Source organism: Colius striatus, chromosome 9 (genome assembly GCF_028858725.1).
Source record: "Colius striatus isolate bColStr4 chromosome 9, bColStr4.1.hap1, whole genome shotgun sequence".
NCBI classification, from domain to species: Eukaryota; Metazoa; Chordata; class Aves; order Coliiformes; family Coliidae; genus Colius; species Colius striatus.
In genome coordinates this window covers 34,354,113-34,377,466 of record NC_084767.1, presented here as the reverse complement: position 1 = coordinate 34,377,466, position 23,354 = coordinate 34,354,113, and the positions used below count along the sequence as shown (strand labels likewise).

The following is a 23,354-nucleotide window of genomic DNA, read 5'->3' as shown; positions in this document are numbered from 1 at the left end:
ACCTCCAGATTACAACCTATAAATTCTTACATCACATCACTGGACTCTTCTGTTAGTAAAGTTGCAGGAAATGCTACCATCCATCTTGAAGTTTGAGAATCAAAACATTTAGGCAGAGCAAATGGAAATCGGTCCTATGAAAAGAATGAATTCTGTGACGTTCTCCAAGATTTATTACTTGAAACTCTGTGTTGTGGTTTAGGCCCATCAGGGAATAAAGACCACGATTAGCCCCAAGTACCGAAGAGGCTGAGAATTGCTCAAGGGCAGGGAGAGCTTAATTGCCGCTTAAGGTTCAGGACAAAGCAGACCAGGCCACTCGGTTTGGGGAAGAAAACAGAAAAATAATTTAATGCACCATCAACTAAAACATACCCCCAAAAACCCAAAACATAACCCAAATGAAACAACACAGAGTAATACATCAATGAAGAGTCCAGCCAGCCTTTTTAAGAACACCTTCTTGCCACCCCTCCCCTCTTCCCGGGCTCAGAGCCCTGATCCCGGGGTTTTTACCTTGTCCCCCCCTGAACGGTTCGGGGGGCAGGCAGTGGAGGTCTCAGTCAGTCTGTTCCCGATAGCTTCTGCCGTTTGTCCCTCCTCAGGACGGGTGAACTCCACACCAGTCCTCCCTGCGAGTCCGTGGGGTAACTCACACGCATGGCAGCCCCGCACGGGCTGCTCCGATGCCCACTGACTCCAAAGGCTGCAGCTCGTCTCTGCCTCTCGTGTGGGGCTGCTCTGCGGCACACAGGCTCTCCAGCATGGCCTGGGCCATGGCCCCTCCCCACACAGTCCCTCTCCCGTCCGGGCTCACTCACATGGAGCTGCTGGTAACCCTCGGTCCTGCCATGGATCTCCATAGGCTGCAGGGGCACAGTTGCATTCTCACCACGGCTTGCAGAGGAGTCTCTGGTCTGTTGCTTCTCCTTCCTTCCTCCTTCTCTGGCTGAAGGGTCCGCATGGTCGCCTCCATCTCGTGTCACTCTTACACCTCCTGCCAGCACTTCAAATTCCCGTCCCCTAAATAGTGCTGGCAGAGGCGCCAGATTGGCCCAGCCGGGCCGGAGGTGGGTGTGAACCCAGGAGCCGGGGGAGAGTCCAAAAACTCTTTACTGGGTCTTCCCTGCAACCCGCTCCCCCTGTTACTAAGCCAAAAGCTGCTCCTTGCTAAACCAGAACACTCTAATACCCCAAAATAACACATGAATCCAGAATACCTTTCCAAAGAAAAGTGAGAAGGCAAGAAAAATCTTACTTTGAATCTCACTTGGGAAGATAATGTTCTCAGGTTGAGATGAAAGAAAACCCATAATGTAGTAGTAGTAATTAATATTCTTGCAAAATATTTATTGTAACGTTCGCTTTAGTGTGTTAACAAACAAAAAGTGTGTTTTCACATTTCTGTGGATCTTTGGATTGATAACACGTTTTATATAGCTTTTCTGACTTTGGTCATTTACAAAATGAGGTGTTGCAGACTGTGCAGTCTTAGAATTGTCATTGGTTGGTGTGATAGGCAAGTGGATTAGGCAAAGAGACTAGAGCATTGAAAGAAAAAATTATCTTGATGGAAAATGTGTGATGGAAAAAAAAAAAGAATCTCATTTCAGAAATGTGAAAGTGTAGGAGAGGAAAAAAACTGTAGTATTTTTTAAAATGGAAATATTTTTTCCTAATGTGGTTAATCAGCATTAACTACAGGTCTATAGCTACAGTGAGTGAAAGCAGCCACTCTGAAAGTTCAGAGAACTGCCCTAAGAAATTTCGATGGAATATTCCTTCATTTACTACTTTATTACTAGTGTGTCAATTTGTTTTTCCACAATCTAAACTCTGAAAGCCCTGTTAAGACTGTTAGGCAAGATTTCAGCCTGTATTAAAGGTCTCCTCTATTGCAGGTGGATTTCACAATAGGACAAATATAGATTCCATGAATCTGGATTTGTGGGTAAATCCAGTAGTAATGGCATATTGTGTAATCATACCTAAAAATAAAATCACCACTCAATTGCAGCTGATTTCGTATGGGTTTTTTTGGCATTTTTCAGGAACTTCATGGGATTTTTTTGGATAAGCAGCAAGTCTTTTGAGGTCTGTGTGAGTGGTTGTGTGGTATCTCTGAATTTAAGTAGTTTTTCCTCATTCATAGAGGATAGGAATGATCATCATCAGAACAGGTCATTACAGCTAGCTTAGTTGTTTTAGACGTTTATTAGACAACCTAATATACTTTAGCAAAGCTACTTACTAGTTTTAAAGACAGGGTATGTAAGTCATCTACTTAAGTATCTGCCTCACGTCAGAGACATTCAGAACAATGTTTTTTTCTTCAAGGCTAAAAACTGCTTTAATAGCACTTGAGATGGGGAAAAGAGAGGTAAGGTAAAACTCAGTAGTGTTTTTTAAAGAAATATTTATTTTTGTTTCTTAATAGCATTAAGTGAAAGAAATTCTCTCTTCAATGGCTACTTATTGGGACTGTTTAAAAGTGAGTAGTTCATATAGCAGATCAACTTGATTCTGAGTAAATCATGTTTTTTCATGGGTTCATTCATTCAGCCACTCACAAACTGCTGCAGTAACAGACCACAACAGTGAGAAACTCAACAGCATTGAGCATATATTCAGGATAATCTTAACAAAAGTTTTCTCTTGTTACGGGTATTTCATTATTTTACATAGTTTTAAATACTAGCACAAAGAAAGGTGGCAGCAAAAAATGTTAAATGCCAACACAAAGAGATGACAGAAAAAACCCATCTTGTTTTCACAACTATTGCAAAAGTAACCACACTGATTTTCTGTTTCAGTGGCCATGAGATCTTTGCAAATATAGATGTTTTAAGTCCATTTGAAAATATTATTTTGCATTATTCTTTAATATTACAGTTACTGAACACAACTGCAGCAAACCTTGAGGCAAACACAGTCCAGGGACAAGCTTCAAGTATTTGTGGCTATTTTTAGAATTAACAACTTATCTCCTTTTGTTTGAAACTACCATAGTTGTTGAAAAGCACTAGTTCTAATGGTGCTTAACCTGTGAGCTTTTTGTCTTACATACCAGTTTTGTTTTCTTTTTAACATTTAAGTTAGTACAGAAGCTGGACTAGTATTCACAAATAAGTGGTTTGGTTTTTATTTTCCACAGAAAGACACAGCAGCAAAGTAACTGCACTGGAACACATGTCTGTTTAAATCAATTTACACTGTTATTAGAATCCAAGTTCATTTTTATAGAGAGGGTTCTGGGCACTGTTGTTTCAAGAGGAGCTTGCTAATACTAGCAGTTAAGCTGCCTAAGAATTTCTGCCAGTTTGGGTTTCAAATATTTAAACCCAAATTTAATACATATTTAATATTTTAATCAAGTATGTACAACTTAATCTGTATTCTCACTTAGTTTTTACGTATTTAGTCAAAAGTTACACATGGATGCTATATAATGTATTTAATTTGAAGACAGTAAAAATTTGCAGTGGTTGAGAATTAAGAGTGTGGGGTTTACATGAAACCATTACCTTCTCTAAGAGCACATGTTACTCAATTTTAGTGACCATAGTAATTTTCTAGTTTAGACAACTACTTTATTACCTCATGACAGACATAAATATGAAACTTCTTTCCTGCAGTAAAAAGAAGCTGTTAGTGGGACTGGACTGGTGCAAGTAGAAATATGAAAATTACAGAAATAAGTGGAGACAAATAGGATAAGTTTATCAAAAGTTTTTAATGTTAAATTTCACGTATTAGGTTTTGAAACACATAGCTCTTTTCACAGCATGAATAGAATCAACTTTTTTTGTTAATATTTTAATGTGGCCATTTAGAATTTTATGTGTATGTCAGGCTTGCGCTTTAGCCATTTGGTCTTGAAGGCTTTGTGGGAGAGCCACTGACACAACAATAGTATTCCCAAGGTCAGTTGCAGATGGCTGAGCTATGGAAGACTTGTAGACTTAATGTGGAATGTTGTTTACATGGAAAATTTACAGTATATCCACTTGATATATAAATTTTTACTACAGTCAGAACTTACATCAGTAAAGTTCTAGTGGCTTTGGAACACAACTTTTGCTAAAACATGAGAACACAGAGCTTTTTTAAAAAAAGAAGTGGGTGTGTCCAACTTGAGTTGCCTGGTACTGGAGATGAGAAATTACTGAATTGTATGGAGAAGAAAGGCAGTAAGGCCCTGTGGGGCTTACTGTGTTTTTGTTACAACTGAATCTATCGATGGGAATTTAACTGTGCTTTGCAGAAGTGGCTTGTTTGCCAGCAGCAGTGCCAGTTAGCTTTAGTGCACAGCACCTGTTCTTTTAAGAGAACAGTATAAGGTTCTGGCAAGTTCTGGTGGTGAACAGGAATACAATATAAACAAAAATATGTACAGTAACTTTAGATTATTTAATATGATTCTTCAAAATTAACCCATACCTGTTATAACTTGAGGCTTACTTTGCATAGTAAGAGGTCCTCTGATTAATTGCTAAAATGACATAAAAATAAACAGAGATGCAAAAGCATAAATTTGTACCTAGAATGTAGACAAATACAAGAGCATGAGTCACATTTTCAAGTAGTTTAACTTCTTTGGGAAACACACAGTATTAAAACTGCATGAAAAACTATGCACAACAATCTTTTGTCAAGTATGACAGCATGTGGAGGGGGGAAAAAGGCCTTTTCGATGTCTAAAAAGAGAAACATATATTACACAAGCAAGTAATTTGTGCAGTTTCAAATTTAGACTTGGAAGTGGAGGATTTCTCCTTATTAAAATAATTTGAGTGATAATGAAAAGACAAATGGATTGTTTAATTAAAGTCACAGACAAAACCCAAGCCTGACTGCAGAAAGGCACATGGACTGCAGCAATATGAGCTGAAAATACAGTACAGAGTAAGATTACAGCAGCAATTCTCTCGTTAAGAAATATTTTGAAAGCAGAGATAAGCATTCAGCCATTCTCTATAAACAATTTTCGTTCTGGTCAGAAATTGAGGCACACTGCACTTCATGATGCCAACAAAGGAAGTGGTTAATGAAATATGGACACTTCAACGGCATTTTCAAGTATACCTTGTCAAATTGTATTTAACCATACAAACTAAAGCAGCAAATACACATCACATTTTCCTTCTTTGAAGCACAGGAGAGGTATGCATGTTTGGTATTGATTTAGAAGTCCCAGTCTGTATCATCTCGATTTGCAGTAACATGTCCAAGTTCAGTCCCAACTGCTGTTGAGGGCAGTGTCAAGAACTCCGATCTGTTATTTTGCATTGGAGGTGGTAACAGAGACAGTAGTGAATTCTGTGTTTGTTCTTTTATCTAGAAAGAAGAAAAGTTAAAATAGGGCTGCACACAGAAGTCTACATAACCTTGCTTCTGACTTCATTACAAGAATGTGAAATCAGAGTCATGTTTTTGCATGTCAAAATATTGAAAATAACAGGATAAGAGGGTTATAGCTTTCCTCACTCTAGAGTAAATTGAATTAGTCTTTCAAGACTAATTATATTAGCTGTGCAATTATTCTGCTTTAATTAAATTAAGAATATCACTCATTCTTATTAGTTAGGCTGACTTTTATGAACTTGGCTTACCTTAAGTAAAGAGGAAATGGATTACTCTTATGTTTCCTATACTCTATTAATAACATTTTGTTAAAAAAAAAGTCTCAAGCACATATGCTGTTACAAAATTGTTTTATTCTTAATTATTTTGTAATCCAGTTCTAATATTTTGTGGCTTATTTAGGTTATAGCTGTGTTAAACAAAATGTAGTAAACTCACCTGTTTGAAGAATGTATGTGAAAGCAAACTGCGTGCTGATGGCCTGGATCATAAAATGAACAATATAATTATGTTTTGGAAAGTAAAATACTGCTTTTGGAAAATGAGCCAGAATGATAGGACAAATAGGAAGCATGAGAAAAGCAGCACAGAATTCCTACATTCAATGCCTTAATTTGTAGTCAAGTCACTACTGAAGAAATCTATTTTTAAAGGGTTTTTCAATTTTCTGATTTAATGCCTCATTCAGAAGAGATACAGTATGGAAAACATATACTTCAGATTTCTGGTTTTTTCTTAGACAAAATGTATGTTTAAAAGTTTTACCTGTTACAAATTACATTAATATTACAAGAAATTCAGGGGTCAAACCAATTTAAAAGCATGTTTCCCTTATTAAACAAGATAATTTCTCAATTACAAAACGGAAGTGTAGCATTTTGCATTGTACTTCTGGTCTGAAATTGTGATGTTAGTAGTATTCAACTAATTACTGTATTCTAAATTTCAGACTATAATTGGTCTTAGATTCAAGTGACAGAATTAGTTTTCACCAGAAGGTTACCTTTTCTCAGGATCCTGTTGCAAGCAGAGTTCTACCAAGTTGTGGAAAGCAGGTGAAAAAGTTTTGGAAAAGGGAACTTGTAGTCTTTCACTGGTCATTGTGCGTGTCATACTCTCACCAATTCCAGAATCAACACCTGATTGGGAATTCTTCATCTTGGATTCCCCACGGGGAAAGGTATTTGTATCCCAAGGACAATATGTGCGACCTTTCAGCTTTTGCAGCAGCATCTAGTAAAAACAAACAGCAGTGTAGGAGTTTAGCAGCTATCTGGACCTATTCAGGCTCAGATGTAAACACCCAGGAATGGAAGGATTACTTGATCTAGAACGAAGCATCCATATTTGAAACAAGAAGCAGCAGCCACCATTTCAGCAGTAATAGCATTGGTTTCTCCAAACAAAACAAAAAAGGCACAGTGTTCTCTAGTAGAAATAGAGTTTAGCACTGTACCTGAGTGCGAGGCATATCTTGAAATGGAACATATCCATTGGCTAGTTCACATGCTGTAATTCCCACACTGTAAATGTCAGACTTCATGTTATACCCAGACAAATCCTGTGAGAGAAATAAAACTACGGGCTCACTAATGCCATTGAGCAGCGCTGACAAAAATATAAGCATCTGTTTCAAGACAAGATTCTAATACCTTGTAATCTACATGGCACTGAGGCATTCAACTGTGAAACCTCAGCCTTTGTTCAGAAATTTGATGAGTTTACTAAAGACAAGTATTAGGATGTGCAGTAGTTTCCAGGAAGGTCAGGTAATGAGACTTAGTACAGCACTACCTTACCAACAGCTTTAAAACTGGTTCTCTTTAGGAAAATTAGAAATTCAGTACATCTATGTCTTTTTAAAAGTTGCAGTTCAACAACTTACATTGCACTTCTACAAGCAGAGTGAAGTTAGAAGTTGAGTACTCCTAGTAATTTTGAATAAGAAAAAGGAAGTATAATTTATACCAACCTGTCTCAGTAGTTCAGGACTCAGCCAAGGAAGAACAGATGTACTGAACTGGGGGAAATCATATACCACCTTTGACTTTCGTCCATTGTTAACTAAACTGTAGAGGTTGTTTAAGCCAGAGAGAGAAACCAGTCCATCCCCTGAAATCAGAATGTGGCTAGCTTTAATATTCCTGTAACATAAAGTGATAAATTTTAGTTATAAGAATTACTTAAAGTACTACTAGAGTAGAAAAGCTTTCCTAGTTTATTAAATTCTATTGAGATGCTAATGTGCAGTTCTATTTAGCAGATCATTTCCATGGAAGGTCTTCATTCATTATGAGCTGTCTTTTTAATAGAGGACATGATCAGCAAGAAAAAAACTGACAGAAATTGGGGAAGGGCCCTCATTCTCTCCAAGGGGTGTAAAGTAAGTATGCCCTTTCTAAAACCCTGATTCCCTTCTGCTTCAAAGAGACAAAGTCAGGCAGATATATAATCCTTGTAACAACTGGCTTTAAATCATGTATACCATTTAAATCATGAATACCATTCTTGCTAGGCTTCCACAAACTTGGTTCTGCTGCATTATTAAAAAAAAAAAAAAAGAGAAAAAAAGAAATTGCTTTTGCACAGCCTGACATAAGAAGTTATACAGAAAAAGCAAGGAGATGACACATAAGCTGAAAATGAGTTTTGAATTAAAACTAAATTCTTAATAAACCAGATGGTGTAATCTGATTCTTGCCTATTGACAATTTCTTACCTGTGAATGTAGCCATTCTGGTGCATGTAATTTAATCCTCTGATTGCACCAAACAGAATGTTCCCAATCAAAGCTTCGCTCATTCCTTCAGGAAAGTAAGTCTTCAGCAGGTGTCTAGCTGAACCTGGAAGTGAAAAAAAAAAAACTAGCTAAGCCTAATAAGTCTTGTTAAATTACTTGTCTATGCTTGTTTCATTGCATACATTCATTAAGAGCTACATTCTCATCTTTGTATTGACTATGCTACATCAAGAACAATTACTTGGATGCAACTGATGCATCTGCCGGGCAAAGATCCCGCTTGGGTCATACTTCAGTTAACTGAAAGTCTGTGCTAAACTTCTATTCAATCTAGGCAAGTTTTCTGTTGGTAAAATTCAAAGCTGTAACAAGTCAAATACATTTCCCAATTACCATTCCTCACACAGGTAGGTGTTAGGACTAAGTGCAATTTAATGTAGTTTGAATACCAGTCTTCACTGGAGAGAAAGATTACAGAAGACTTCTCAAAAAAAACCCAAAACCCCCAAAAAAAGGGTTTTCTAAAAGACAGGAAATGCTTAAAGAAAAACCTCTCACAGCCCATATGGTCCAAATTGTATCAGTCGTTTTTTCTATTCCAAAATTGCAGTTAACTGTTCTTACCATAGGCCATGAACGGGGAGATGACCCAAAGCCAACTACCAGCTGTAAACACTGTCCAAAGCGTCATTATGTTGGGATGCTGGAAAAAGTGGGATAAAACCACTTCATTCTATGGAATTAAATGAAAGTGAGTATGTTAACCACAAGATAGTCTTACTAAGGGCATTAACTATGTCAGTAATCAGTAGAAAGAACCGTTTCTCGGGTGCATTTATATGAACTTGCTGGTGACGTGCATAGCCTGCAATAGAAATAAAAATGGCTAACTGCATTTGTCTGAAGTAAATCTAGTTTGCTTATAGACCAAAGTTTTGGTGTTAAATACTAAGTACAGAACATGTTTCAGAGAAAAAGTTGTACTAATGTAGAAGTATTCCTAAAACACTTATCATCTGTTTTCTTTAGAATGCAGCTCTCAAATTTACACTTGCCTTCTGTTTATATTCTTCTCCTTTAGTGGAAAAAAACTCCACTGAAATGACCCCATACAAACACAAAGGTTACCTCTGTTTAGTAACCTCATACATATCCATCACTATTTTCATATCAAACTTGTGTAGAAATGCCATTGCTTTACCTGAAGGGCTTTCAGATGCTCTTCAGAGCAATTTTCTAGGTCTGTGATCCTTACAGCAACTTGCATGCCTGTAGGCGTATGCCGTGCAAGGTAGACTGATGTTAAGTTGTTGAACCTCCTTCCTGAAACCAGAAGTGGCTACCTTAACATTGGAAAATATAATAATCCACCAAAAAATTTCCTTTATATTTAAAGATAATGTTACAGTTATGAAACTGCAATTGACAGCAACATGACATTTTCTTTAAGAAGGTCAAGAACTTAAGTGGTTGCAGCAAAATATATCCAGACAATTAATTTAAGCATGGCCACTAGAAGTGCTTAAACATTTGTCAGTATCCATTATACATCTAAACAAACAACACTTTTAGCATGCATATTCATATAAGCATATGCATGCACAGTGAGACTCAAGACAGTCATCCTTAGAACAGTCATCTTGGGTAGCCAAGTGACAAAATATGATATATGCTGTATATATTGTCCACATAATGCAGATTTGGAAAACTGACATGCACAAACATCAAGAGAAAAAAAAATCAGGTACAGTACTGAAACATGAATAATATTCTGCACTTTTCTCAACTAAGGCAACACAAGAACAGTTCTAGTCAGCTGACAATACATTTTCCAAACTTAATATTTACTGCAGTTAGAAAAAACTTATTGAGAGCATGAATCTGCAGGAAGAATAAATATTTCAGTGTTACCTATTTCCAGCTGGAGTTCATAGTGAGAAACATTAGAAGTGCAAAATACCATTTCATTCCTTCCTGAAGATGGGGGAACCCAGGCTAGATCAGAATCAGCCTAAGAGTGAGGAAAAACAGTTCTTGAAAATGACTATATAATTTTTTAAACATTTACACGTTTAAAATTAATGCAGAAGTATCATAAATTACAATTATAATATCAGGTACTCAAGTCAGAACATTCAAGCTGGTTCTTTTACCATTACACTGAGACTTAGTTTTATGGGCTACTGGGCGGGGGGAGGGTGTGCGTCTGCGTGCGTGCGTCTGCGTGCGTGCGTTTCTTTTGTTCTTAATCTAGTATAAAATTCACACTTAGTTACCTATAGTCTTCTTCCAAAGTGGAAGCCTCAAAGCACTTGGGATATTTTTACCACTAACATTTTACAAAGTATCCCATAATAAGACTATTTTTAATATGTACCAGCTCCATATTTAGCATTAACTGTCAATGTTTCTATTTTTTATTTACCATCCATTCATGGATACTGCTCTGAGAAAACTCTTCTGGCCTGATGGATTCAACTGGTGTACGTAGAATACAAGAACAGTCCTTAAGAACAAAAATGAGAAACAATGTTAGTAGAGTTGCTCCAATGTATTAGATGTTGCAATGAGAAAACATCCAAAGTCGCCCCTACAAGCAGGAGGTCTGAAATCGTTCTGGTACAAGTCACTCAACAAGAAGTTAAGAAACAGCAGAGAGTGCATACGTCAGACCTAGGGAGAGGAGATACTGAACAGTTTCCTTCATGAAAGTTGATACTACAAAGTTTAAACTTCTCAGCACTGTGGAAAGCCCCTCAAGCAAGACATTTCACCACAAATTTTTCACATTAAGATATGACTTGATAACAAATATGTTTAAACACAAACTTACCAAACAAGACATGGAACCACTTTAGATCAGGGGAAAAGTCATATACACCCATTTATCCTAGAAAAATTAAAGTAGTAGTGTAAGATCATACATAAACCTGTGATAAATAGAAATATCTTCAATCACAACTGACAGTTAACTCTCAGTTAACACACACAAAACCCCAAAACTACAGCCCAGGGAAAGCCTGCTTCAAATGAGCCCTTACATAGCATATGGATTTCAAACTCCATTACTGACATTATGCAAGATATGTTCCAACTCAAGTTTTTCTTTTTTTTATTCATGAGTTTAGAGATATTATTACCACTTCTGAAGAAACAATTTAATTGCAAGTTAACTGCACTAGTGTAGAAAGCAAAAAGGAATGGATTCATGAATCTCTGACAATTTTTAAAACAATAAATAATTGTATGTTGTTTTAAAGGAGCACAGCTGTGCTACTCATATCTCTGCTCAGAAGTGTGCAGCTGAACTAGCTTCCAAAAAAAAAAAGCCAGAAGCAATTGCACTTTACATTTCAGAAGTAAGAGGAAATACAGTTGTAAGGGATTTGAGGAAAAGAAAACAAACAAACAAACAAAAAAAAAAAAAAGAAGAAGAAAAAAACCCCAAACTCAGACAATTTTCACTTCACTTCGGCTACAGAATCAGCATTCATCACATCAGAGTAGCTACTCTGAAAGACTTCCAGCAGATTTATTTAATGTCTCATACTTCAAAAGCTTTGGCAGTGAGGAGAAAGGGAGGACTATGTCTAATAAACATATCAAAGCTTCTGAAGCCTAGAGTGGGACTAGCTAATTTACTTCAGCTACAAGCAAGTCAGGACGAATCTATCAGGTGGCTGACAAAGTCACAGAAGGGAGTTCCAGGTTAATACATAATTATTGCTTGTAAGTTAACCTAAAAAGTTGAAGTACTCAATCAGATATTGATCACTTTGTTTACCAAGGAGCTAATCTTGATTACATTCCACATTTAAGTTACATATTGCTGTTTAAACAAGGTAACACTCTTGAAAAGCTAACAAGCTCCCAGCACCCCATCCACTGCCAAATATCCAAGCCACTCCCGCGCCAGTTTAACACTTTTACCCTGAAAATCTGCTTGAAGAAATCCTGTAATTCTTTACTAAAGATGAAAAACAGAAATAAAGGGAGATCCTTAGTAAGTACTGGGCACCTTCAGAGGATCGAGGCTTGACTTACCCAACTTCACTGAAGAAGTCTGTGGCAGAGTAGGAAAAAGAAAAAAAGCAGGTGCTTCAAGACACAGGCCAGCAATGTAATGGCTATAGGCTCCCCCTACCTGCAAAGAAGATACCTCATTCCATTATACAAGATAATTTATCCTGTTATTTGGAATATGAAACCACAAAAGCTAAGATGAAGAATAAAGCCTTAATAAGTATCCTAGGTTAAAGTCAAATCATTGTAGAACTTGTTCTATGGGTAGAGCCTGCCAACAGAATCATCCATGACCCACATTTGTTCAGATAACATTACAGATGTCAGACTTTTGGATTTTCTTACATAGTTCGATATTATGTCTATTTTCCGTACTGTTAAGGATCACGTTCCCACATAAACATTTTCCCCGTTCCCACGTTTTCCTTTCTGTACTACAGATTTGGGGTTTTTTTGTTGGGTTTTTTTTTTGTACGGCGGATAGCGACAGTATGGACGAACTGAACCGTCACATTCATCCCGGCTTGGCCAAAGCTTCAGATGCAGCGGGCAATGCAGAGGACAAAGAAAACCAGACAAACGTGTCTGTGAGCCAGGAGAGTGCAGCGGCTCTGGAGCCCGAAGCCCAGGTACCGACAACGAGCGTTACCGCGGTTCTGCGGGCGCTGGGCTGCGGCTCCCCCTGCAGTGTCTGGAGCGACTGATGCAGCTCTGGACCCCGCAGCGTGTGCAAAAGTGGCTCCGCGGGCTCTCTCGGAGAGCCGCGGGGTCGCTGGGGTGAGCCTGCACCGCGCCTCCTCCCGCGCCAGTTTAACGGCGCGCCCGCCGGGGCAGTATGCGCCCCTGCCAGCGCGGCGGCCCCGCGCCGCCCCCGTGCGCCGCCTCCCGCTCCCGGCCCGCCCGCCTTCCCCTGCAGCGGCCTGAGGGCGCGGCCGGCCCGGAGCCCCGGCGCGGCCGAGAAGCTGTGCAGGGAGGCAAAGCCCGCTCCTACCCGCCGGCGCCGCCTGAGGTTGGGGCCAGAGGCCGGCGCGGCCGCCAAACCGCGCCGCCAGCCCGAAACCTCGCCCCGCTCCCAGCCCCTGCGGAGCTGCGGGGGGTGGCGGGGCCGCCCGCGCCCCACGGCCCGGCGCATTGTGGGGCTTGTCGTTTGCGCCAGTGGGCGGACGGGCAGCCCCTCCGCGACGCGCGGCGAGCCGGGGGCTGTAGTTCTGGGGCGGGAGCCGGGCGGAAGCCATCAGCGTTGCTCCTCAGTCGCCGCTTTATTACATACGGGCAGTCGCCCGTCGGCCTCGGGCGGCGGCGGGAAGGAGGAGCGTCGGAGTGAAGCGCGGGGCGGGTAAGAGGTGCTCGGTGCCGGGTCGGGGGCAATTTCACGAGCGACCTCCTCGCTCTCTGCCCTTTTGTGCTAACGCCTTCATGGCCACATCCTGTCTCCCCTCGAGGCTGTTCCCCAAGGCACCCCTAGGCTGGCCCGGGTTCCCAGCCGTGCCTAGCGCAGGCTGCCGAGGCGCAGCGGGCCGCGGGGACGGGCGTGAGGACGCGTCCCGGGCCAAGCGGCCGGGGCGGCTGTGCTATCTTTACTGGTCAACTCTCTGGGGAGGGGAGGCGAAAAAGGGAGCCTTGTCCTTCCTTGGGCTGCAGCTGACAGAACTCTTTTCATGGCGGCGGCATAGACAGAACCTATGTTAAGCTTAGTCCGTTCCGTATCTGCGCTTAGATTGCAGTCACATGCCAGGCTCTGAAGGCTGTAACCGCAGCCGTGATGTCTGGCGTGACCTTCAGTGCGTGCCCCAGAGCTGCTTTGTGCCTTAGAGAATCGTAGGTGCTTTCCTTGGAGGTTTAGATCACTGCTCATAGAAGGGAAAGCGTCTTGGCAGTTGTGCTCCTGCTTACATATAGATTTGAAGGCAAGGACATTTTGATTTCTATCAACTTTTAAATCTCATTGTTAGTGATTCTGATCAGCTGATTAAACTGTAGCAAGAGCGTCAGTAAATGTCTTTTATTCTGTCAACGATCCTAGTGAAAAATGCTACGTGGGCTTGCATCCTTGTGTCTTTGGAGTTTTTTTAAATGCATCTTCAGCTGTGGGCTGTTGCATACGTGCTTGGTTTTTGTTTATGTTTCAGGATTGTTGTCGAGTGGTTAGGAGAGTGTGATGCAAATACATAACATTACAAGGAAACCTAGTAAATTTCAGGTTTGTTTTCAGAGACTTGTTATCCTTCAGAAGATGTGCTTCTGAGTAAAACAGGTGTCTTTTTTATCAGGCTTCTAACACCGAGTCTAAATTGAAACAAAGTAATTTCCAATACCTGTCAGCTCTCTGGTGTTGGTGTCATCTAGTACAACTGTATCAATTTGTCAAATTTCTGTCAGGAGTATCTGAAAATGTGGCTTAGAGTGCTGGAAAATCACAGACTTTTCTGATGATGGCTTGCCTCTAATAGTGGACTTGCTGGGGTGAATATTGTTCAGTGGGAATACTGCCTTTCAGGAAGGGTAAACATGATTCATTGATTAGTTTTCCAAGAAGATGCAAAAATGGCATTTTCACGGCGATGACTGCAAAAGAAATGATATTTTTTGTCTATTTAGATTGCTTGCGATACTTTGGTGACAGACTCATATAGATCAGTCTGGTTTATTTTGATAAAAATAGAGTTGTAACTGTTAAAGTGATGACTGCTGGCTCTAACAACATTTGTAATGAAATATTAGCGCAGTACTTGCTTTGAGCATATATCACATTTTTCCACTCTCTAACCAACAAATACTTAATTCATGACAGTTCTTTTTTTCTCTGAAAAAGGAAATTGATTCCCCCGTGATCATAACATTGCTATATTTGTACATTATTTCTTGCAGGTTTTCTTTTTTTAGGTGAAAAAATCTACCTGCAAGAAATAATATTTACCTGTAGTAATGTTATAATTGTGCATTTACAAAAAAGAATTAGAAATTTAAAAAAACTTGATAGGGGTATTTCGTGTAGGTAGCGTGTTTCATATTAAGTTAGACTTCAGTTAAGCATATGCTGTTTTCACACTCTGTGCTAAGGGTGACAAAGACACCCTCCAAGTGTGTAGGATTTAAAAAAGAAAAATCTTAACTGATACTCTACAGTGTGTATATATACATATACTTAACAGGTAGTTTTACCACGTAGGGAGAATTATTCCAAGTGACTGATAAGGGGTAAAAGTGAGTGGCTTGGCATAATTCTGAATAAGTAGGATGAGGGAACTGTTGTGGCCAGCTTCATGATGTTCTTGATATTTGTCACTGTCCAAGAGGTGTTGTTGAACTTCCTCTCTGAAACCTTACCCTGACTTCAAATTATAAACAGTCCAGGAGGTGTGAGGAGGCTTTTGTTTTGTTTTCTGACACTGCCTTTCTTATACCATAGTATTTGTTGTTTAAGGTCTGTTGCAAGTTTGCTTACAAGTGTTACACTTGTTGCTGGAGTTGTGTTTGTGCACTCTTTTAAACATTTTTTTTTTTTGTTCCTTACATGAGAGCACCACAAGTACTAAGTAGGTTTCTGTAGAGATAGTAATGGCAGAAAAGAAAAATGTTAGGCATGTAGGAAGTGTTAACTGTGATTAGACAAAGTTTGCGTTCACAAAGGTTTGTTTTCCGGTATATAGTCCTTTGCCCTTCATCCCATACTATATAGTGTTGAAGGATTTAGTTTCTGCCTCTGAGCACTACAGCCAGGAATGTTTTGACAGCAATTCAGTGTGGTCATATTTGCTATAAGAATAGAACTGTTTCATTAACCTTGAAATGCAAAATATGTTTATTGTTATTACCTGGCTTGACACCATTCTAATTTTAGTAATGAAAAAAGTACCATGTTAATGACATGGTACTTTTTTTTCTTTAATTGTATCTTTGCATAGCAGTAAAATTCATCATCCCAGAATAAATGACTCACTTGTATTCCTTTTGAAAAATGGATGTTGCTTTCCCCCTTCATCAAGTTAGTATCTTCTTTGTTGTTGAAATGTTGTTTGTCTTAGTTGAGGCCTGAGGTCTGGCATCCTGTATTTGTACAGAGGAGCAGATCTAGTGTTACCTTTTCAAGTGTTCATGAGGAGTTAACTGCAGGAATAACAAGTTAGTTATATTTGAGTTTGGATGTTGTCAAAACAGAGGCAATATTTTGGATACGTTTTTAACTTTTTATCCTCAAAGAAACTAACACATACACATTTGTTTGTATGCAGTTTCCAGTTGTAAAAGCAACTCATCTCACCTTTCTGATAATTCAAATTTTAAGTAGATTTTTAGTGATAGCGTGTCTACAGAATTACATTCTGAAATAAGATGGCAAAACTGTGGTTTTTTTTAATTGGACAAGTTACGAGGGTAAGACAATAACTTTTAATATTTTATAGCTATTTCAGCTTTTCTAAGGCTTTACTCAGTCCTGCTTTTGCAAGATAATCTTGGCTGAGGTCTTCTGACTCATTGAAGGAAAAATTAACAAACTCTCCCGTCACATGGTCAGAACTCATTTCTGTCTTTGCCACTAAGATCAAACCATACATTGAAATATCAGTGTTTTACTGCAATGGGGGAGGAGGTAAAAACACCAGGATCAAGGCTCTGAGCCTGGGAAGAGGGGAGGAGTGGGGAGACAGTGTTCTTAAAGGGCTGGTCGGACTCTTCATTTTTGTACTACTCCATGTTGTTTTATTTTGGCTATGTTTTGGGGTTTTAAGGTTATGTTTTAGTTGATGTTGCATTAAATTATTTTGTTTTCTTCCCTAAGCCAAGTAGCCTGGTCTGTTTTGTCCTAAACTTCAAGCAGCAATTAAGCTCTCCTTGCCCTTTGGCAATCCTCAGGTCTTTGGTACTTGAGTCTTTGGTACTTGAGACTCAGGTCTTTTGTTCCCTGATGGACCTAAAGCACGACAAAGGCCAATGGCATCCTGGGATGCATCAAGAAGAGTGTGGCCAGCAGGTCAAGGGAGTTTCTTCTCCCCCTCTACTCTGCCCTGGTGAGACCTCTTCTGGAGTCCTGTGTCCAGTTCTGGGCTCTCCAGCTCAAGAGGGGCGGGGAACTTCTAGAGAGAGTCTAGTGCCGGGCCACTAAGATGATCAGGGGACTGGACCATCTTCCTTGTGAGGAAAGGCTGTGGGAACTGGGGCTATTTAGCTCGGAGGAGACTGAGGGGGACCTCATTAATACTTACAAGTATTTGAAAGGTGTATATCAAGAGGATGTGACAACACTTTTTTTTTCTGTAGTGTTCAGGGATAGGACTATGGGAAATAGACAAAAGCTGGAACACAAAAAATTCCACTTAAAATTAAGGAAAAACATCTTTCCTGCTCAGGTGAGGGGCCCTGGCACAGGGAAGGTGTGGAGTCTCCTTCTCTGGAGGTTTTCAAAACCTGCCTGGATGTGTTCCTGTGTGACCTGGTCTACGTGGACCTGCTTTAGCAGGGAGGGTGGACTAGGTGATCTTTAGAGGTCCCTTCCAACCCCTACCAACTGTGATTCCATGGTTCTGTGACTTCTAAAGAGAAAGATATAAAGCAAACAGTTCTATAAAACCTTTTTAATGATCAGAAAGCTAAGAGTGATGGTTTTGAAATCCTGCCTTCAGAGTCTATTGTTTTAAATAAAAACAGTAGCCTGAAGAAAATTTTTGTTTAGTTGGAACTACTGTCCTTTAGAATAAAAAGGAAATGCCTCATTTCAGTGAATGAACCTGTCATACACTAAATAGTATATGGAAGAGGAGGAATGAGGTAGACAAATAGGTAATTGACAAAATCAGTGCTGCAGGGAAACGACATTTTTAATGCTGTATTTTGCATACAATGTATAAAGCGAGGATTACTTTTTTTTTTTTTTTACTTTTTTTCTAGTTAAATGATAGTACAGGGAGGAAATTCAGACTGAAAGAGACAAAGTCACATTAATTTACTTGTCTTGTTTAAACAAGTGACATCTGTTAAATTTGGTATTCTGTTTGTTTCATTTCTAGATGGTGCCTTACATTGAGTGTCCTGTAGATATGTCCTTCTACTGATCAGTACTAGCCCAGATAAAATAAGCATGTCATCATATGGCAACAGATCTTGGGTATGAACCAGTCTACAAAAGTGAGTTGATGCCAGGTTTGTTAGTATCTTGGTGGCTTGATGGCTCTCATTTACTCTGTCTCTAAACCAAAGCCATCTTTCTACCAAAGCAGTAAAGGGACGGTGCACAATCTGACTACAGAATGCTATTTCCAAAGAAGTGAACTGTGAAGAAAGGACTCATGAATTTTGATCGCAGGGGCTTGGAGAGCATCTCTGGTAAGTAGAAGAATTAAGTGTTAAAATCCTGAATGTGTCTAACATTACAGAATACCAACCTGAAGACAGCCTTCAGTTTTACATTATTTGTATTGCTTATCTGATACAACAAATGAACAAGGTTGATGCGTCCTCTTAGTTGTCTTATAAGTTGAGCTTATAAGATCAACTTCCACTATAAAATGTTGTTTGTAAAATTCTTAGTGTCAATAATCAACATTTTTTACATTGAAAGATATTGAAGATAGTCTTCATCTTTAGCAGAAGTGTGGGAAAGATGATTGTTGTGTACCTTTGATATATAGTATTTTATCAACTTAGATTTGATGCTGATTTTTTTTTAGTCAATAATTCTGAAGAGATTAAGAGCAGGAGACACCACAGGAAGAGTTAAACTTCCTTTCCAACATTCTCAGTATTGTGTTTCTCAGAGTGTGATTCCATAAGGATCATAATGGAATTTATATTTGTTCCCTGACTTCAAGGCAGTATTCAGTTGTTTTTTGTAGCTGCTACTATTTACATCTATGTTCTTTACCAAACAAAAGGATAAACAGAAGAACAAGAAAAATGTGAATTTCCTTCTGAAAAGGGAAGTGTGACTATGCTAAAGCAAATGAAACCTTACAAAATCAATAGGTAGTAAAATGTAGACTTATGTTTTACTTCAATGAAGAGGAAAAGATAGAAATTAAAACTAATTGCATAGATCGTATCCAAGAAGTCAGAGGAAATCATGGCTAGACCATCTTTCTAGGAAGTTGTGAAGTCAGTTGAGATTGAGGAATTGACAAGTATTACAGTGTAAATCAAGTATTGATTCGATAAGCATTCTGGTACAGAGTAGTTGTCTTCAAATCTACTGAAGGTTTAGAAAGTATTATGGGATATAGAATGTATACTCCTGGAGCAGTATTAAGTACATGTCATGTTTAATAGTAAAGTGCTATTACTGGCATTTATTCACTCTCAGATGTCTGCTCCAGTGAGGACCTTGCTGAGGTAGAGTTGGTGAGCATGCTAGAAGAGCAGTTGCCAGATTACAAGTTACGAGTGGATTCTCTGTATCTGTATGAAAATCAAGACTGGATTCAGACCCCTGCATGCCATGGCCACCTGCCTGAAATCACTTCTCCTGTTCGTGATGAGGAGCCCTTCCGTTACATGAGTGAGTATATCTGGGCCTAGGATTTTTTTTCTACTTATTGAAGAGAAAACTGTAAACAGAAAAAAAAATTAAAGGATTCAAATAAAAAACTTTGGACAGTTGGAAGGAAAATCAGAGTTCTGGGGAAGTGCTTTTTGTTCAGCACTGCAATTCTAACAGCTGACTTAGCACATCCCGTGGCTGCCTGATGATTAGATTTCACATGAAAATAAGAGTGGCAGCATATGATGGTGAAAAGAGACGGGAATTTAGAATTGCACTAGATTAGGTGTAATTGAAGAGATGTGCAGTTTGCAGCAGCTTTTTTTTGAGGAACCTTAATGAGACTGTGATGTTTGAATGTTTGCCCTGATGTTTTTTGTTAGTGTTGCTATTGAAATGCTGTTAATGGTTTCTTCTGGAAATAGAAATGCTGTAAACACCAGAGAGGTGGGTACTAGATCAACATCAATCACTGTCTTCCAGTTACAGAAATGTTAAGTAGCTTATAAGGAAGAAAATGGACAGCTTCTGATCACTCAAAAAAACCATGTAATACGGTAGAAAATCAAATTTATAGAAGGCTGCCAACTACTTCCCTGTAATTTCAAGTGTTTTCATGTGAAAAGAGAGTGTATTGTAATTACTTCAGAAAAATAGGAAAGTCTGGTTTCCTCTGTATATTGGTACTATTGGAACAAACCACTTGAGTGAATGAACATGGTATTTATATATCTCTGTAATTATAGAATTATTTCAGTTGAAAGGGACCTTAAAGACCATATAGTTCCAACTCTCATGTCATGGACAGGTACACATTCCACTAGGCCAGGTTGCTCAAAGCCCCATTGAACCTGACCTCAAACACTTACAGAGATGGGGCATCCACAGCCTCTCTGGGCAACCTGTTCAGTGCCTTCTGAAGAACTTCTTTCTTACATCTAATCTAAATCTGCCCTCTTTCAGCTTAAAGCCACTACCACTTGTCCTATCACTACATGCTTGTGTCCCTCTCTAGCCTTCTTATAGCTCCCCTTTAGATACTGGAAGGCTGCTATGAGGTCTTCTCGGAGCCTTCTCTTCTCCAGTCTAAGCAACTCTGACTCTCTCAGCCTGTCTTCATAGGAGGGATGCTTCAGCTCTTTGATCGTCTTTGTGGCTTCCTCTGGGCTCACTCTGACATGTCAATGTGTGTCTTATGCTGGGATCCCCAGGGCTGGAGGCAGCACTGCAGGTCGGGTCTCACAAGAGCAGAGTAGAGGGGATGAGTCACCTCCCTTGACCTGCTGGCCATGCTTTGTTTGGTGCAGGCCAGGATACAGTTGACTTTCTGCGCTGCAAGTGCGCATTGGCCAGTCATGTTGAGCTTCTCATCAACCAGCACCCCCATGTCCTTCTCCTCAGGGCCTGCTCTCAATCCATTCACTACCCAGAGGGTGTTTTTGCTTGGAATCGCCCCAACACATGTGCAGGACCTTGCACTTGGCACTGTTGAACTTCATGAGGTTTGCTCAGGCTCACCTCTCAAGCATGTCGAGGTCCCTTTGGATGGCATCATTTCCCTCTAGCGTGTTTGACCACAACACAGAGTTTGGTGTGGCAGGCAAACTTGCTGAGGGTGCAGTCAATAACCACTGTCCCTGTCACCAACAAAGATGTTAAACCTCTTCCTTATATGTTCTACCTCTGAAAGGGATTTTTGTTGTTGTTTGTGCTTTAAGCTTCACTCGGGTTGAATAGCAAGTAAGTAAAATATTACCTCCTGAGAGTGCAATACTTGACAATTTAAAGCAGTCTTGTTATCAGTTGAACTTGTAGGATTGGTTTTATTGCCTTTTAACTGTGGAAAGTACTTGGAAAGCTGCTTAACATTTGTAGCTTGGACTGTTTCTTATAACAATATTGTAAGCACAAATGATTTTTCAGTTGAGTGAATACTTTTGTAGTGGGGTGTGTACCTTAAAGTAAAACCTTGAAGTCTTAATTATAAAGAGGTAGGATCAGAGCCTGTCAGTGCTGGAAAGAACCTTCATATCAAATGTGGCCCTACTGAAGGTCTCTGGTCAACACTTGCCATTCCAGTATGATGAAGCATATTGCTCCGAGAGAAGGACTTTCAGTCTGTGTGAAGGTCCTACGGGTCCAACCTGCAGCATTGGTTTATCAACAATGTATTATTTGGCTGTCATGGTACTACAGAAAGTGGTGTCTTCCTCTTTCACCCAGTGACAAGTCATTTTTAACTACAGAAAGCATCCTGTCAAAATAGTAAACTGCTTGTGAGAGTTTTCTGAATGATCACCATAGCTGTTTTCTCAACATTCTCAAAAACGAGCTGTAACAGTGACCTATAATAAGTGAAAAAATAGCTATTAGGCATAACATACAAAACTAATTTTATCATTTCAGAACACTGTAGTAGCTGCTGAGTCTTTTAAACTCAAGATAAATATGGTGTATCTTTCTCCTAGACATTGTCTAAAGAGGTTGAATGTAGTAGTCATATTAGCTTGTTTTGACCACAGTATTTTAGAGGGAGATACTGGGAAGGTCCCAGACAAATACAAATATAAATCGGGACCTAGTTATAATCATTGCTGAATAGCTTAGTAGGTGAAATTTGTATCTTTCTTTCTATTGATTGGAATTAAGAATAAATGTGACAATTGTACTCTTGAATTGTAACTTAGGTTTTTTTATGTCTCTATCTTCCCCTTCTCTATATCTGTATGGAAACATTTTTACAGCTTTTTCCTAATGAGAATGCCAAACTCATGCTTGGGGTGAATTTGTAGTTGACATCCATCAGGAAAAAAAAACCCAAAACCAACACAAAAATTATTGCCCTGGAACTCCTCCTCTTTTTATGGCTGCTGCTGCCAGTTAGAAGGTTTATCTAATAACCAGTTCAGTTCTCAAGGGCAGTGTTTTCAGGTGAGGTGGAGGAAGATTTTGTGCTTTTACTGTGGTAACACAAGAAGCCCTGAATTACAAAACATCTCTCTTCAGAACTACTTTGTATGTGTGAATAAAGGGACATGGCACAACATAACAAGAATATTAACGAAAATGAAGAGTTGCTTGAAGCTTTCATGTGGCAAGGTGAGTGAGGAGAGATTGAACATACGCATGTTCACAAGAGAAAATTATAACAAATTATCTATTATTTTGATCCTGTACTTTGAGGAAAATAACAAAAATTGTATAAAGCTAGGTTTCAAAGCTGTACATCCTGTGATTTCATTTATTCAAGTAAATATATTTGCTTTTGATTTTAGGACCCTACCTACCTGAGTAATCTTGCATGTAATTAGTGTAAATCTTTATTAAGGTGACTTAGCACTGGGTAGGAACTTTTAGCTTGAAATTACCTGGTGGAACCAGTTGCTGCAGGAGAGCTGGCTGTAATGTTTGCCTGAAATGGCTGAAACGTATTTATGTGCAGTGAATTTTCCAAATACTAGTAAGCCATCTGAGTCCGGAGACTCCTCTCAGCAACCAAGCAGAATGACCTCCCAAAATGCTTGTAATGCCACTAATACATAGGTACTTTTAAATTTTCTGAAGAGTTTCTATTTTTGCCCACCTTAGAGGTACAATTAGTAATTGGCGGTGCTCTAAGGTCAGAGCTTCTAAATGGTTTTGAACAGCGTATATTGTATTCTTATGTGTACTGATCCTCTTCACAAAAAGCGTGTGATTTGTTGGTTTGATTTATTTTTCTGTTAATCTCAAAGAGAAACAGTTTGATAAACCTTT

General features: G+C 39.3%; 2 protein-coding genes across 5 annotated transcripts in view; one reads left to right on the top strand and one right to left on the bottom strand.

The window, feature by feature from the left end:
• Positions 1–3,714: 3,714 nt before the first annotated feature.
• STRADB (STE20 related adaptor beta) lies at positions 3,715–13,355 on the bottom strand. 3 transcript variants are annotated; one of them, XM_062003150.1, is made up of 13 exons: positions 13,119–13,355; positions 12,149–12,248; positions 10,938–10,994; positions 10,530–10,610; positions 10,016–10,115; positions 9,306–9,427; positions 8,729–8,807; positions 8,084–8,207; positions 7,337–7,508; positions 6,821–6,925; positions 6,368–6,597; positions 5,803–5,845; positions 3,715–5,337 (listed from the first exon to the last, which is right to left on the bottom strand). In XM_062003150.1, the coding sequence occupies exons 3-13, from the start codon at positions 10,947–10,949 to the stop codon at positions 5,185–5,187; spliced, it is 1,221 nt and encodes a 406-aa protein (XP_061859134.1). In that variant the 5' UTR covers positions 10,950–10,994; positions 12,149–12,248; positions 13,119–13,355; the 3' UTR covers positions 3,715–5,184. The 3 variants fall into 3 exon arrangements, with proteins under 3 accessions (XP_061859134.1, XP_061859132.1, XP_061859133.1); XM_062003148.1 differs by having other exon boundaries at positions 8,729–8,837; positions 13,119–13,353; XM_062003149.1 differs by lacking the exon at positions 13,119–13,355 and adding an exon at positions 12,777–12,881 and having other exon boundaries at positions 8,729–8,837.
• TRAK2 (trafficking kinesin protein 2) overlaps positions 13,043–23,354 on the top strand; it is a 29,750-nt gene continuing 19,438 nt past the window's right edge. For both annotated transcript variants that reach the window (XM_062003147.1, XM_062003146.1), the window contains exons 1-4: positions 13,043–13,463; positions 18,133–18,250; positions 18,343–18,448; positions 19,422–19,616. In XM_062003147.1, coding sequence (XP_061859131.1) covers positions 18,412–18,448; positions 19,422–19,616 — 232 coding nt within the window. In that variant the 5' untranslated portion in view covers positions 13,043–13,463; positions 18,133–18,250; positions 18,343–18,411. The remainder of the gene's footprint in view (positions 13,464–18,132; positions 18,251–18,342; positions 18,449–19,421; positions 19,617–23,354) is intronic.

Coding starts and splice junctions, on each gene's coding strand:
- STRADB (XM_062003148.1), bottom strand. Junction 9,428..10,015: donor TGAACTCCAGCTGGAAATAG/GTAACACTGAAA, acceptor TTCTGGTTTCAG/GAAGGAGGTTCAACAACTTA. Junction 5,338..5,802: donor CACATACATTCTTCAAACAG/GTGAGTTTACTA, acceptor TCTTCTTTCTAG/ATAAAAGAACAAACACAGAA.